Source organism: Oryctolagus cuniculus, chromosome 10, assembly GCF_964237555.1.
Source record: "Oryctolagus cuniculus chromosome 10, mOryCun1.1, whole genome shotgun sequence".
Taxonomy (NCBI): Eukaryota; Metazoa; Chordata; class Mammalia; order Lagomorpha; family Leporidae; genus Oryctolagus; species Oryctolagus cuniculus.
Window position 1 is genome coordinate 100,048,292 of NC_091441.1, and position 14,112 is coordinate 100,062,403.

A 14,112-nucleotide genomic window follows, 5' to 3' on the forward strand; every position below is an offset into this window, starting at 1 on the left:
ACCGTGTCGGCGCCCCGCCTCCCGCGGCCGTAATTAGAAGTCGAAACAAAACAAGCGGCTTAGGTGGTGGCGGTGGAGCCGGGACGGGGGAGGGGCGCGCCGGAACCGGAACCGACCTGACGCCGGAACCGGAACCGACAGCGGGTTGCCAGGGCCTGGAGAGGGCTGGCGGCGGCTGTCTCGCTCGGTGAGTGGGGCGGGCCGCAACTCGCCGGTTTGGCCGAGGCGGGGAGGCGGCGGCGCGGGCCCCGGAGCAGCCTGCTCAAGGTCACGGGCCGTGCCAGCCCCGACCCCTCGAGCCCCGCGGCGAGTGGGACCCACCGATGCGGGCAGGGCCGTTACGCTACCCCCGTGGCCGGTCTCCCGCCTCGGCGAGGGCTGGCGGCGGGCGAGGGCGGCTTCCTGGAGGAGGTGATGGTGGGCCTGGGGTTTGGAGGCCGGAGCTGGGTCACAGCCCAGGCGGGGCGCTGTTTCTGTGGTCGGTAACTCCGCGCAGCAGTTATCTGGCCGGCGCGGGTTCCTAAACAGCCCCCTTTCCTCCTCCTCGTCCCTGGAGCATGGGGGAGGGTCGCGACCTTCGGCTGGGGGACCGGGTTCGAGGAGGCGGCGGGTGTCTGCTCCTCAGCACTGGACCTGCCGTCACTAAAGATCCAGCCCAGCACTGTCGCATCTGACCCGTAGACGGGTATCCCACCCCTCCCCCCGTACACACTCTGAGAGGAGCAGACTAGTCACTTGAGAACTTCATCTTGGATGGAGAAGCAGCCCAGAATCCACCGGCAGGTGTGTGGGAAACTGGGTAGGAAGTCCCCGCGGATGCCCGCCGTGCCTTGGCCCTGGAGCGGGATGGCCGCTGAGGGGGCTCTGTGATGATCTAGCTGCTTTCCGCAGCCCCTCTGTGTTTTGAGGCAGCAGGTGGGGAGAGGAAGATACCTTGGACTGAAGAAAGCCAAGCAGTGCATAGGAGCAGGTTCATGGCCAAGGCGGGAGCTGGCAGGAGGCAGGTGGGGCATCTTAGCCCCATGGGCAGTGACAGCACCTGGGCTGGGCCTGCTGCTGCTTGATGGCCTTCTTCTGCCTTCCTCCTCCACCTTCTCCTTCTCCAGTGGTGACTAAGCAGCCAGGGAGAGTGAAGGAAAAGTGAGTGCCAGCTCTGTGGGCTGGAGCCGTGGCTCCTCTCCAGAGGAGGAGCCTGGGCCCAGGCCAGAGCTGCCTTGACCTGGCACCTCCTCCGCGAGGCTTCCAGCGTTGTGGGTCTGTTACAGCAGGTATCTAGGAGGCTTGGCTGGAAGTAGTGGCTTCGATTGGTTATTTATCCCTTCTTCAGGACAGCCTAGGAATGTCCTGGGCAAGTTCAGGCAGGTGCTGTGTAGGGTTAGGGGTGTCCTGGGCTGGTGAGCCCCGGCTGTAGCCAGGGAGCAAGTTGTTGGGCCTTGGCAGTGATCTCTAGTCCCTTTTGGTTAGGCTGTCGGTTCCTTACTGAAGAATTTGGCCACAAAGAGTTGCCAAGATAGCTGGGCCAGGAAGAAAGCGCCGCAGCCCTGACCCAGACGCTGTTGCCGACCCCGGGGCACTCTGGCTGTCATCCAAGCGGCTCAAGATGTCTGGCGGGGCCAGTGCTACGGGCCCGAGGAGAGGGCCCCCTGGACTGGAGGAGGCCACTAGTAAGAAGAAGCAAAAGGATCGAGCAAACCAGGAGAGCAAGGATGGAGATCCTAGGAGAGGTGGGAGCGGCCTTCTCTTTCTCCCTTCTCATTGGGCACGCAAGTTGGGGGTTGGGAGATGTCTCTCCTTGGCTGGTGCTGAGAGAAGGACTCAAGGCAGGCTTGGTAGAGCCTTGGTTTTGAGGCCTGGGTGTTTGGCTGAGGTCCGTAGGATGGTACTTGGTGAGTTGGTGGGGTCTTGGAGGCCGCTCTCCGCCCATGATTGTCTTCCTTTCTTTGTCTTGTCAGGATCCCTGTCTACTCCACGAGAGGAGCAGCCCAAAGAGGGTGAGTAATGGATAGAGCTTTGGGTGCTGGAGGGGTGAGGCCCTGGGAACGTGGCTCCTGTCTTGAGTCGTCCCACTCGGGCTGGAGCTCTGTTAACTTGTTTATCCCCATCAGAAACATGTGGCGCCTCTGACCCCTTCCCCACTTCTCCTACAGAGCTCTTGCTTGATTGGAGGCAGAGTGCAGACGAGGTGATTGTCAAGCTGCGTGTGGGAACAGGTCCCCTGCGGCTGGAGGAGGTGGATGCTGCTTTCACAGACACGGACTGTGTGGTTCGGCTTCCAGGTGTGTCCGTCTGCTCTGAGCACAGCAGTATATCTGAATTCTCCGGGCTTTGCCCCCCAGCTCACTAGCCTTGTTCTGTTTCCAGGCGGTCGGCAGTGGGGTGGTGTCTTTTACGCTGAGATAGAAAGTTCTCGCGCTAAAGTACAGCCCCGTAAGGGTGGCCTTCTACAGTTAGCGCTGCCCAAGAAGGTGCCTCTGCTCACATGGCCCTCTCTCCTGGTGAGTGTCAGGACAGGGGAGGGTGGGTACACCCAGAGTAGCTGACAGGCTCTGACTGGCGTATCTTTGGCAGAAGAAACCTCTAGGGACCCAGGAGCTGGTGCCGGGGGTGCAATGCCAGGAGAATGGGCAGGAGCTGTCTCCCATTCCCCTGGAGCCAGGCCCTGAGCCCCGCCGAGCTAAGCAGGAGGCCCGGAACCAGAAGCGGGCCCAGGGCCGTGGTGAGGTAGGCTCAGGGGCTGGCCCCGGGGCCCAGGCAGGGCCCAGCGCCAAGAGGGCTGTGCATCTCTGCAGAGGGCCAGAGGGGGAAGGGTCCAGGGATGGCCCTGGACCCCGGGGTGATGCCCCACCCTTCCTGGCTGACTCGGCCACCCAGGTGAGAGCTGGGTGCCTCTTTGGGTGTCAGGATATGGGGGAAGGGTATGGAGTGGAGGAGGGCCAGATATCTGCGGGACTCACCTCTGATTTTACCCACAATGTTGCCGTAAATAGGTTGAGGCTGAGGAACAGCTCCGCAAACCACTGCTGAACGCTGCAACCTGTCTGCTGGCCTCAGAGGAGAATTTAGCCCTTTTGGCAGGAGAGAAGGTGGTGTCCCCCGGAACTGACCCAGTCTCCCCAGCCATGGCCCTGGACAGAGACCTTGGGAAAGATGACCATGTCAAGGAGGAGATGGCAGCGGCTGCAGATGCTGCGACCTTGGTGGATGGTAAAGGTGGGGTTGGGGGTGCACAGAGCAGAGCCCTAGGTTTGGTTGCCAGGTTGGTGGGTGGGTGGAGAGAGGCATAGCAGCGGGCTGGGACCTTATCCTGGTGGTGCTCAGCTGTGGTCTCACCCTAGAGCCGGAGTCCATGGTGAACCTGGCGTTTGTGAAGAACGACTCGTACGAGAAAGGGCCCCATTCGGTTGTGGTGCATGTGTATGTGAAGGAGATCCGCAGGGACACCTCGCGAGTGCTTTTCCGGGAGCAGGACTTCACGCTCATCTTCCAGACCAGGTGGGTGAGTGGGCGGGTCGCGGGCAGACAGTGTGTCTCAGGCAGGGCGCATGTCTCATGCTCTGCCTCCTGCCCTGCTTTGCCTGTGTAGGGACGGAAACTTCCTGAGGCTGCACCCAGGCTGTGGGCCCCACACCATCTTCCGTTGGCAGGTGAAGCTCAGGTGGGTGGTGCCCGGCCCCACCGGTGTGCTTGTCCTGCCCTGGGTTCCGTCTTCCTGCCCCGTCTGCCTGACACCTGCTCCACCTAAGTCCCTGAGTTCAGCCTTTTCTCACAGGAACTTGATTGAACCAGAGCAGTGCACGTTTTGTTTCACGGCCTCTCGGATTGACATTTGCCTCCGGAAGCGGCAGAGTCAGCGCTGGGGGGGCCTGGAGGCCCCGGCTACACGAGGTCTGCACACGAGCTCCCTTCGTTGCCCAGCCCTGCATGCCACGACCCCAGTTCCCTGCCACATGCTGCTAACCACCAGCCCTCTCATTCCCCCTTTTTAAGGTGCAGTGGGTGGTGCAAAGGTTGCCGTGCCGACAGGTCCAACCCCTCTGGATTCAACCCCGCCGGGAGGTGCTCCCCATTCCCTGACAGGCCAGGAGGAAGCCCGGGCTGTGGAGAAGGATAAACCCAAGACTCGATCTGACGACACGGGGCTGGATGGTGTGGCGGCCCGTACGCCCCTGGAGCATGTAGCCCCAAAGCCAGAGCCTCACCTGGCCTCGGTGAGAGTCTTGGGGTGGGAAGGGCCAAGAATGGAGCTTGGAGAGCCTCGGGGCTGGCTGTTCTCTCATGTCCGCTTTGCTCCCACAGCCCAAGCCCACATGTATGGTGCCTCCAATGCCCCATAGTCCTGTGAGTGGAGACAGTGTGGAGGAGGAAGAGGAAGAAGAAAAGAAGGTGTGCCTACCAGGCTTCACTGGCCTTGTCAATTTAGGCAACACCTGCTTCATGAACAGTGTCATTCAGTCTCTGTCCAATACTCGAGAGCTCCGAGACTTCTTCCATGGTGAGGTCGGGGACTGGAGCCTGGAGCGTGGGCAGAAGGGGTGTCTCTGTCCCTTACACCTTTGCTTGACTGCTCTTCCTAGACCGCTCCTTTGAGGCTGAGATCAACTACAACAACCCTCTGGGGACCGGTGGGCGTCTGGCCATCGGTTTTGCTGTCTTGCTCCGGGCACTGTGGAAGGGCACCCACCATGCCTTTCAGCCTTCCAAGTTGAAGGTGACCTGTGGCCATCCTTGCCGTTGGCTGGAGAGGGCAGGAAGGGTCAGGCAGCTGTGTGTGCCGTGCATGCCATGGCTTCAAGTCCATGTTTTGGTCCCTGTATCCAGGCCATCGTGGCAAGCAAGGCCAGCCAGTTCACAGGCTACGCACAGCATGATGCCCAGGAGTTCATGGCTTTCCTCCTGGATGGGCTGCACGAGGACCTGAATCGCATCCAGAACAAGCCCTACACAGAGACCGTGGACTCAGACGGGCGGCCCGACGAGGTCAGGATGGGAGGCCGAGGGTAGGCGTGTCTTGGGTGCACCCCAGGCCCCAGGGCGCCTCTGTTCTCACCGCTCCGCCCCTCAGGTGGTAGCTGAGGAAGCATGGCAGCGGCACAAGATGAGGAACGACTCCTTCATCGTGGACCTGTTTCAGGGCCAGTACAAGTCGAAGCTGGTGTGCCCTGTGTGTGCCAAGGTGTGATGGCTTCCCCTGGAGAGAGTCTCCCAGCTTTAGCTCAGCTGGACTAGCCAGGTGCCAAAGGCCTGTGCCTCTCTGAATGCTGTGGGGCGAGGTTTGCGCAAGGGTGCTGGCAGGGAGTCCTTGGGCTTCTGCGTGGACGGACGAGGTGAGGCAGGGTGGGCTTCCTGGCTGAGTACGAGGTGTGCGGTGTGGGAAGGCTGGAAAGTGCCTGGGGCGCACATGAGGGGCCGCTTTGGAAAGGCCTCCGGTGCTGGAGAGGGGTCATTCCCTCGTGGGCCCTCCTGCTCCATCTGCCGTTCCCACGCTTGAGGGTCTGCTGGTTGGCATTGAGGGCCCTGAGAACCATCAGAAGGCCTGGCCTGGGTTCTTGGGGCATGAGCGTCCTGTCCTGCTGTGGATACCCAGTGCCACCTCCGTGTCCACAGGTCTCCATCACTTTTGACCCGTTCCTTTATCTGCCGGTGCCCTTGCCACAAAAGCAGAAGGTTCTCCCCGTCTTCTATTTTGCCCGAGAGCCTCACAGCAAGCCCGTGAAGGTGAGGAGGCCTCTGCACTTGGCTCTCCCGGGGAAGCTGGCCCTCCTCCCCTGCTGACTCTGCCCTCACTGCCACAGTTCCTGGTGAGCGTTAGCAAGGAGAGCTCCAGTGCGAGCGAGGTGTTGGACTCCCTGTCTCAGAGTGTCCACGTGAAGCCTGAGAACCTGCGTCTGGCTGAGGTACGTGTGTGCTTGGCCAGGTGTACGTACCGCGGATGTGTGCGTCCCTACACAAGAACAAACGGTGTGCTCCCGTTGGAGGCGTGTTTGAGTCCATGCATTTGGGCTGTACAGTGGAAGTGCCAGGAGTCCCAGCCGTCGGCAGGCTTTACTCCCCTTATTGGTGGTGAGCCCCAGCTGCATTTCCTCTTCAGATAGGCAGCTTGGGCTGTAGGGGTGGCCTTCCACTTGCCAGAGTTCTCCCTGCATCCTGCTGCTCTCTCATCGCACCCTAGATCTGTGTGCTGGGCTTCCCAGAAGGTTCCCATCTTTACTGTAGCAGTGCCATTTTTCTCAGGGGTCAAGGTTAGGAGGAGACGCCTTTATTTACTTTTAAAGATTTATTTATTTATTTGAAAGAGTTACACAGAGAGATGAGAGGCAGAGAGAGAGCGAGCGAGAGAGCTTCCATCCACTGGTTCACTCCCCATTTGGCTGCAATAGCAGGAGCTGCATCAGTCCGAAGGCAGGAGCCAGGAGCTTCCTCCAGGTCTCCCACCTGAGTGTAGGGGCCCAAGGAGCTGGGCCATCTTCCACTGCTTTCCCAGGCCACAGCAGAGAGCTGGATGGGAAGTAGAGCAACTGGGACTCGAACCAGCGCCCATATGGGATGCCAGCACTGCAGGTAGCAGTTTGATCTGCTGCGTCACAGCCCCAGCCCCATGGAGGATACTCCTTGAATGTGGTTCTATGCCACAGCACTGGCCCCATGGAGGAGACTCCTTGAATGTGGCTCCTCTGTGCTAATATGTTGTAGTCTTAGCTGGGCCTTGCTCCTTGAAGCAGCATGGAGGCCTTCAGTAAGAGAGCTAGAATGGTTGCCACCTGCCTTGGGCTGGTCTTCAGGCTCTGATGTACCAGGCTCCGTGTACCATTGGGCACTGAGACTGGTACCAGCAGAGGTGGGCCTCCATAGACCCAAGGTAGGAGCCAAGCTCTGGGGCAGGACTGGGGAGAGGTCTTACTGCACATGGGATCTGTGTGTTCTCTGTCCCCAGGTGATTAAGAATCGCTTCCATCGTGTGTTCCTGCCTTCCCACTCACTGGACACTGTGTCCCCATCCGATGTGCTCCTCTGCTTTGAGCTGCTGTCTCCAGAGTTGGCTAAGGAAAGGGTAGTGGTGCTAGAGGTACAACAGGTAAGTGAAGGCCAACCAGATGGTACAGGGCCCGGTGGCGGGGGGCAGGCTGGAGGGAGGGCACTCCTCCCTGGCCTTGCTGAGCCAGTCGACCCACCCTAGCGCCCCCAGGTGCCCAGCATCCCCATCTCCAAGTGTGCTGCCTGCCAGCGGAAGCAGCAGTCAGAGGAGGAGAAGCTGAAGCGCTGTACCCGGTGCTACCGTGTGGGCTACTGCAACCAGTGAGGACCCCCATTCTCTCCCCTCCTTCCGTCCACCCTTCCTTGCCACCCTGCCCTTCCCCTCTACACAGAGGCACAGGTTTTAAGACTTCTACCTGCCATTCTGTCCATCAGGCCCCTAGGGGAGGCAAGGCTGGTGGACCCAGTTCCCAGGGCCTAAGACTAGTTTTTAATACAGAGTTGTAGCAGGTGGGGCCGAAGCCCTGTGCTTACCTTCCCCCTCCCCTTCCCTCCAGGCTTTGCCAGAAAAACCACTGGCCTGACCACAAAGGCCTCTGTCGCCCTGAGAACATAGGCTATCCTTTCCTGGTCAGTGTACCTGCCTCACGGCTCACTTACGCCCGTCTTGCTCAGCTGTTGGAGGGCTATGCCCGGTAAGTGCCCATTGGTTAGACTAGGGTGGGAGAGAGAGAGGGCAGTGGTGCCAGTTGGGCTGGTCAGCATTCTTACTTGCCTTGCTCTCTGTTGCCAGGTACTCTGTGAGTGTGTTCCAGCCTCCCTTCCAGCCTGGCCGCATGGCCTTGGAGTCCCAGGGTCCTGGGTGCACTACGCTGCTCTCCACTAGCTCCCTAGAGGCTGGGGACAACGAGAGGGATCCCATTCAGCCGCCTGAGCTCCAGTTGGTGAACCCTGTGGCTGAGGGGGACACAGGGGTTCCCCGGGCATGGGCAGCCCCGGATCGGGGCCCTGTGCCTAGCACCAGTGGAGTTTCTCCTGAGGTTCTGGCTAGTGGGCCCATTGAGGGTGGCCCTTTGCCTGCTGGTGAAAGGGTGTCCCGGCCTGAAGGTAAGATCTGGAGAAAGGCTCTGGGAACTGGGACTGGAGATAGGAGAGGTTGGGTGCAGCTTGTTTAACCTCTGGAAGGCAAAGGAGCTCTGATGATCGTGTTTTCTCCCAGCTGCTGTGCCTGGGTACCAGCACCCAAGTGAAGCCATGAATGCCCACACACCCCAGTTTTTCATCTACAAAATCGATGCTTCCAACCGAGAGCAGCGGCTGGAGGACAAAGGTGTCGAGGCTGTGGGTGGGAGCCGTGGGCTGGGTTTGGCTGGCTGCCCTCCACACTTGCATGACCTCTCTGTCTGCCCATCTCCAGGAGACACCCCGCTGGAGCTGGGCGATGACTGCAGCCTGGCTCTGGTTTGGAGGAACAATGAGCGCCTGCCGGAGTTTGTCTTGGTAGCCTCCAAGGAGCTGGAATGTGCAGAGGATCCAGGCTCTGCTGGCGAGGCTGCCCGGGCTGGCCACTTCACCCTGGACCAGTGCCTCAACCTCTTTACGAGGCCTGAGGTGCTAGCCCCCGAGGAGGCCTGGTGAGAGCAGGGAAGCGGGCAGGTGGGTGGTGGGGCAGGGTGGAGGGGAGCCTTGCCGGTCTTGACCCCACCTCTGTCTCCCACCAGGTACTGCCCACAGTGTAAACAGCACCGCGAGGCCTCCAAGCAGCTGCTGCTGTGGCGCCTGCCCAACGTTCTCATCGTGCAGCTCAAGCGCTTCTCCTTTCGCAGTTTCATCTGGCGTGACAAGATCAACGACTTGGTGGAGTTCCCTGTTCGGTGAGCAGCGCACCCTGGTGCCTGAGGGCAGGGCACTGGGGCCAGGGTGGGCATCCCGGTCACCTAATTGTCTCACCCCTCCCTGACTGGGACCATAGGAACCTGGACCTGAGCAAGTTCTGCATTGGTCAGAAAGAGGAGCAGCTGCCCAACTATGACCTGTATGCTGTCATCAACCACTACGGAGGCATGATCGGTGGCCACTACACTGCCTGCGCACGCCTGCCCAACGATCGTAGCAGCCAGCGCAGTGACGTGGGTGAGGGCACACACAGCCAGCAGGATAGGTGGTGGGCTGGTGGTACAGGCTGTGTTCACACTCTTCCCACCCTGCTACAGGCTGGCGCTTATTTGATGACAGCACGGTGACGACAGTAGATGAGAGCCAGGTGGTGACGCGTTATGCTTACGTACTCTTCTACCGCCGACGGAACTCTCCTGTGGAGAGGCCCCCCAGGGCAGGGCATTCTGAGCACCACCCAGACCTAGGCCCTGCAGCTGAGGCTGCTGCCAGCCAGGTGAGACATGGGGATGCTTCATAGACCGGTAGGGGCCAACTCACAGCTCAGAGGGCAGGGCTGGGGGACACAGCGGTGTGCTGCAGCCACAGGCCCTGTAAGTGTCGGGATTCATGAGTTACAGACAGGTTCCTTTACATCACTCAGAGGCACCCTCGTGCCCTGGGGACGCTCACAAAGGGACACGTAAACCATCCTGTTGCCGCTGGTGTGTACATAGATGCCCACAGGGCAAAGGTCAAACAGACAACTGTTGAGAGCCTCACCAGGCACTATGCTGTGAACAGCTATACCTGACAGTCTCCTAGCTTCCCTTCACATGTGGCCCGCAGGCCAGTCCACAGACCCCCACTTGCGATCAGCCCCGTGTTCCGGGCCATACTCAGGACAGCCTGGCTGGGTTGGCCACAGCCCTGAGTGGCTGTCACACTCGCTGAGGTGAGCATCTATTCCTGCTAGTCTTTAGGGTCTTCTACCACTCTTTCTGACATAGTGTACCAAAGGCCTGGTTGGTGGACATAGCCACATGTCTCTTTTTGGCCACCTCCTTTCTGCCCCTTCTGCTTCCTTTGAGCCTTGTCAGGCTCAGAGAAATCGTGGCAGAAGACAGTGGTAAGTGTCTGGACCTGGGTGAAGGAAGCCAGGAGGTTGTCCTAGAGTTGGCCACCCTGTACTACCATCACTCAGTCCTCTCTGTGGGAGGCCTGGACTCACCAACTGACCAGATAGCCCCACCCCCATCCTCCCCACCACAGGATGTCACATGTGAGTTGGAGAGATGTCTTGAGTCCAAGAATCTGTCAGGAAATTTGCACCTTCTACCCTGGTCCTCTTAGTACAGACAGCCCTGAGCTTGGCCACCTGCCCACCTCCCTGCTGCTAGACCTGGGATGCAGAGGGCTAGCCTCACTCACCCACGACAGGACTGTCACTGCCAGGGGTCTCAGGGACACTGGGTCCTCCCACCCCTGGGGTGCTGATGGCCGTTTCCCCATACCATAGGCTTCCCGGATTTGGCAGGAGCTCGAGGCCGAGGAGGAGCCGGTGCCCGAGGGGCCTGGGCCCCTGGGTCCCTGGGGGCCCCAAGACTGGGTGGGCCCCCCACCACGTGGCCCTACCACTCCAGATGAGGGCTGCCTCCGGTACTTTGTCCTGGGCACCGTGGCAGCTCTGGTGGCCCTCGTGCTCAACGTGTTCTATCCTCTGGTATCCCAGAGTCGCTGGAGATGAGCTCACCTGTGGGCAGCTGCTGTGAGCTGGCCCGCCTACCTGCCTGCCAGAGGAGTCTCACCTTTGTGGTGGGGAACAGCTCTGGGCCCTGGGCCTCAGCGTGTGCACCTGGTGGGAGAGGTGGGGACTGAGGCTCCTGCAGGGGCACAGCATCCCAGGGTGGGTGTCCATCCGGCCATCTGTCCCTTCCTCCTGCTGCTCCGACCCTTGGCCTGGGGTTTGGCCCTACCCAACTTGCTTCCTGTATTTAAAGCGTTAATAAAGCGAGACTATTCAGGCCCGATCTTGTCTCTCTGTCTCAACGCCGCTGCTGTTTGCGCCTGCCTTGGGGCCCTCCCTTGGGTGCCGGGGCTCTGAGCCAGCACCCCCGGGATGCCGGGCGGCATGCTGGGCAGCCCCCAACCCCTGTCCTCGTATTCTGTTGCAGGGACTAGGCCCTGGCCAGGCCCCCGAGGTGGCCCCCACGCGGACAGCCCCTGAACGCTTCGCCCCCCCTGTGGACCGCCCAGCCCCCACCTACAGCAACATGGAGGAGGTCGATTAGCAGGTCCCTGGCTGAAGGGGGGGGGTGGGGCTGGGTTTGGGGAATCCCCTGCAGAGGGCTGTCTTTTGCCGCTTCTTCTCTAACCCAGAGGACACTGGCTCCATCAATGGGAGTTGGGGGTATGACTTGGGGGTGGGAACCTCACAGGTTGGGACCTCTTGTCAGCTTGGCCCCTGACCGGTGGGCCTTGGCTTCTCCAGCCACCTCCAGTACTGTGTGATGTGACTCTCAGTTGTACCTTCCAATTCTTTCTGACCTGCATTATAAATGTTATAATTTTATTCTAAAAATTGTAATTTTTTTTTGCATTTTGGAAGTGATTGCTGCTGTTTAAATATATTTTAAGAATAAATAATAAATAAGCAGACTTACTGACTGATCACCACATGCTGTGGCCACCTCCCCCGTTTCATCTCGTGTGTGTGTGCGAGTGTGTGAGGCTCTGAAAGTGCTCTGGTTTGGGGGAGAGGTCGTCTCAGTTCATGCCACGTGGGTCATGAGATCTCCAACGCCATCCGTTCTCTGGGACCTGCCTGCTGCCCTTCGATTGCACTGGTTCTGAAGCCCTTACAGAGGGGATGTGAGCATCACGTCAGGGCTGAGGGTGGAGGAGGTCTCCATGAGCTGGAGACCGGGAGGGCTTGGAGGGGAGGGAGGAGGTTCTCCGGGAACCATCTTCTTTCCTACTCTGTGTACTGAGCTTAGAGATCTGCATCTCAGGGGAAAACAGAGCAGGAGGAAAACTGCTGTGGGCATGATCCTGCTTGGAAAAGAAGAGCGCAGAGAGCACCAGAGCTGGTCTTGTCTGACTTCCTATTCAAGCAGGCTGGTGGACCTGCCGACCTCTTTCTTTCTTCAAAAGTCCGAGACTTTGGCTCCTGGAAACTGCCTGAAATTATTCATCTACAGTGGGTCTACAGGCCTGTCCCGGCCTTTGAGCCTCTGCAACATTGTAAACACATAAAGAAAACAGTTTTGACAGAAGCTACTGCTTTGTTTGTTTGCTTGTTTTTAAAGATTTATTTCATTTACTTGAGTTGGAGAAACAGAGAAATCTTTATCTGCTGCTTCACTCCCAAAATGGCGGCAACAACTAGAGCTGGGACAGGCTGAAGCCAGGAGCCTCTTCTGGGTCTCCCACGTGGGTGCAGGGGCCCAAATACTTGAGCCATCTTCTGCTGTTTTTCCAGGCACATCATCAGGGAGTGGGATCAGAAGTTGAGCAGCAGGACTTGAACCGGCAGCAGCTTTACCCACCATGCCACAATGCCAGCCCCGAGAAGCCTTGCCTGCCTTTGTGGGAGGCAGTGCTGCCCCCTCTGCTCTCCAGTTGCCGGGGGGTAGGGTGGGCATCTCCAGCTGGAGGAAGAGAGGGAGCAAAGGGATTCACAGAAGAGGGCTGGTGCCCGGCCTGGCAGTGAAGACCTCATCCTGGGATGTTGGCATCCGTCGCTTAGTGCCTGGGTTTGAGTCCTGGCGCTCCTTTCTCTTCCAGCTTCATGCTAATACACATTGAGGGAGACAGCAGGTAGTGGCTCTAGAGGCTGGGTCTCTGCCACCCCTTAGGGGAGCTAGCTCCTGGCTTCTGCCTGGTCCAGCCCTGACTGTTGCAGGCTTTTGCAGAGTGAATCAGCAGATTGATGTTTCTGTCTCTCTGCCTATCAAATAAAGGAAAAGCCAGAGAGGGCGTAAGACAGAGACGTAGGTGGGGTAAGGTCTTGGCAGCCACGTAGGCCCATCCCTAAACCCGTGGGGTCAGTCTCTTGAAGCTTAGCATGCGGGCTTCACAGATAGCGATCAGCCTCAGTTGGCGTTCTAGAGAGCAGTCAGCAGAGGGGGGCCCATGACAAGTCTTGGCCTTTTTCTGGGGGGTTTGCTGACTGTGCACAAGGGCCTGGAGAGCTGAGTGTGGGCCTTTGCAGAAGTGGTAGAATTGCTGACCTGTGTGCTGGCACTGGCGGCCGTGACGTGCTGGAGGGCCTGCAGCGTCAGGGAGCCGGGCCAGCACTGGCCTGCGTGTGCTGGATGCACAGTTCAGAGAACTGTCCAGCTCTGCAGCCCTGCTGTACTGAGCCACCACACTCTACCTTTCGGTGGCATCTTCATCAGATTGTTGTGGCCACCAGCACTGGAGCCTCAGCTGTCTCTGGGCTGTTAGCCTGTTGCACAGGCTGTCCACAGGCCTGGCTGCCGAGCCCTACCTCTGTCATGGCTGGGTCTTACTGGCTGCTGCCTTGGTCATCTTGACTTTTCTGAAAAGTCAGGCTGAGCTCCTATTTTCATGTTTTTGCTCTGTGCCAAATCACAGGGCTCCAGAGGACTGGCTAGATGGCCACTGGTACCTGCCCCTACCACTTGTGGCATTCTTGGTGGCATGGGGTGGGTGGGGGGGACTACTCTATCCTGTGACAAGGAGCCATAGCATCCACAGGATACCATGAGGGAGCCAAGGAAGGGGGTGCAGACCCAGACCCACTGGACTTAGGACTTGAGTGAGTCCTTTGGCAATGCTGGTTACTGAGAAATAGCAGGGGCAGGCACTCTGTGAGGCTCTGCTCATCACAGGCACCTTTGGGTAGAGGCTGGGCATATGCAGTAGCAGACTTGGCACAGGGCTGGTGTGGCAATGGCTCTGTTTCTCGGTGCCTGTCTATGGCACCATTGCATGGCATCCCTTGCTTAACTCCTGCACCTGGCCTCCTTCATGTAGTATATACTCCAGGGCTGGGCATCAGGCTGGGGTCAAAGAGGCATGGAGAAGTGGGAAGCCACAAAACACAGGATTTACACAGGGATACTGATGTTAGTATGTGGCCCTGGGCAGAACGTAGCATGTAGTCAGCATGTGGGCCCCAGATGTAGGTCCAGACCTAGAACTGGGTCAGTGATGGGACATGGGCACAAAGCAGAGCACAGAATATGGATACTGGCTGGCCAGCATCCGGCCATGTCCTTGAAGGTCTAGAAGAAGGAA

The 14,112-nt window shown here is 59.1% G+C and overlaps 1 protein-coding gene across 23 annotated transcripts; it reads left to right on the top strand.

The window, feature by feature from the left end:
* Positions 1–8: 8 nt before the first annotated feature.
* On the top strand, positions 9–11,505 carry USP19 (ubiquitin specific peptidase 19). Of its 23 annotated transcripts, XM_051852445.2 has the most exons (28): positions 54–187; positions 626–783; positions 1,465–1,724; positions 1,953–1,991; positions 2,148–2,276; positions 2,362–2,495; positions 2,569–2,871; positions 2,988–3,210; positions 3,336–3,492; positions 3,584–3,655; positions 3,770–3,885; positions 3,988–4,208; positions 4,297–4,492; positions 4,575–4,708; positions 4,819–4,977; positions 5,063–5,173; positions 5,605–5,715; positions 5,793–5,894; positions 6,932–7,072; positions 7,175–7,293; positions 7,530–7,667; positions 7,766–8,079; positions 8,192–8,302; positions 8,390–8,606; positions 8,694–8,846; positions 8,945–9,105; positions 9,186–9,364; positions 10,367–10,877. In XM_051852445.2, the coding sequence occupies exons 3-28, from the start codon at positions 1,601–1,603 to the stop codon at positions 10,592–10,594; spliced, it is 4,092 nt and encodes a 1,363-aa protein (XP_051708405.2). In that variant the 5' UTR covers positions 54–187; positions 626–783; positions 1,465–1,600; the 3' UTR covers positions 10,595–10,877. The 23 variants fall into 23 exon arrangements, 22 of the variants coding, with proteins under 22 accessions (XP_008258859.2, XP_051708408.2, XP_008258860.2 ...); XR_011379531.1 differs by lacking the exons at positions 626–783; positions 10,367–10,877 and adding an exon at positions 11,022–11,505 and having other exon boundaries at positions 9–187; positions 8,945–9,101; XM_008260637.4 differs by lacking the exons at positions 626–783; positions 10,367–10,877 and adding an exon at positions 11,022–11,505 and having other exon boundaries at positions 9–187.
* The last annotated feature ends 2,607 nt before the right edge of the window (positions 11,506–14,112 follow it).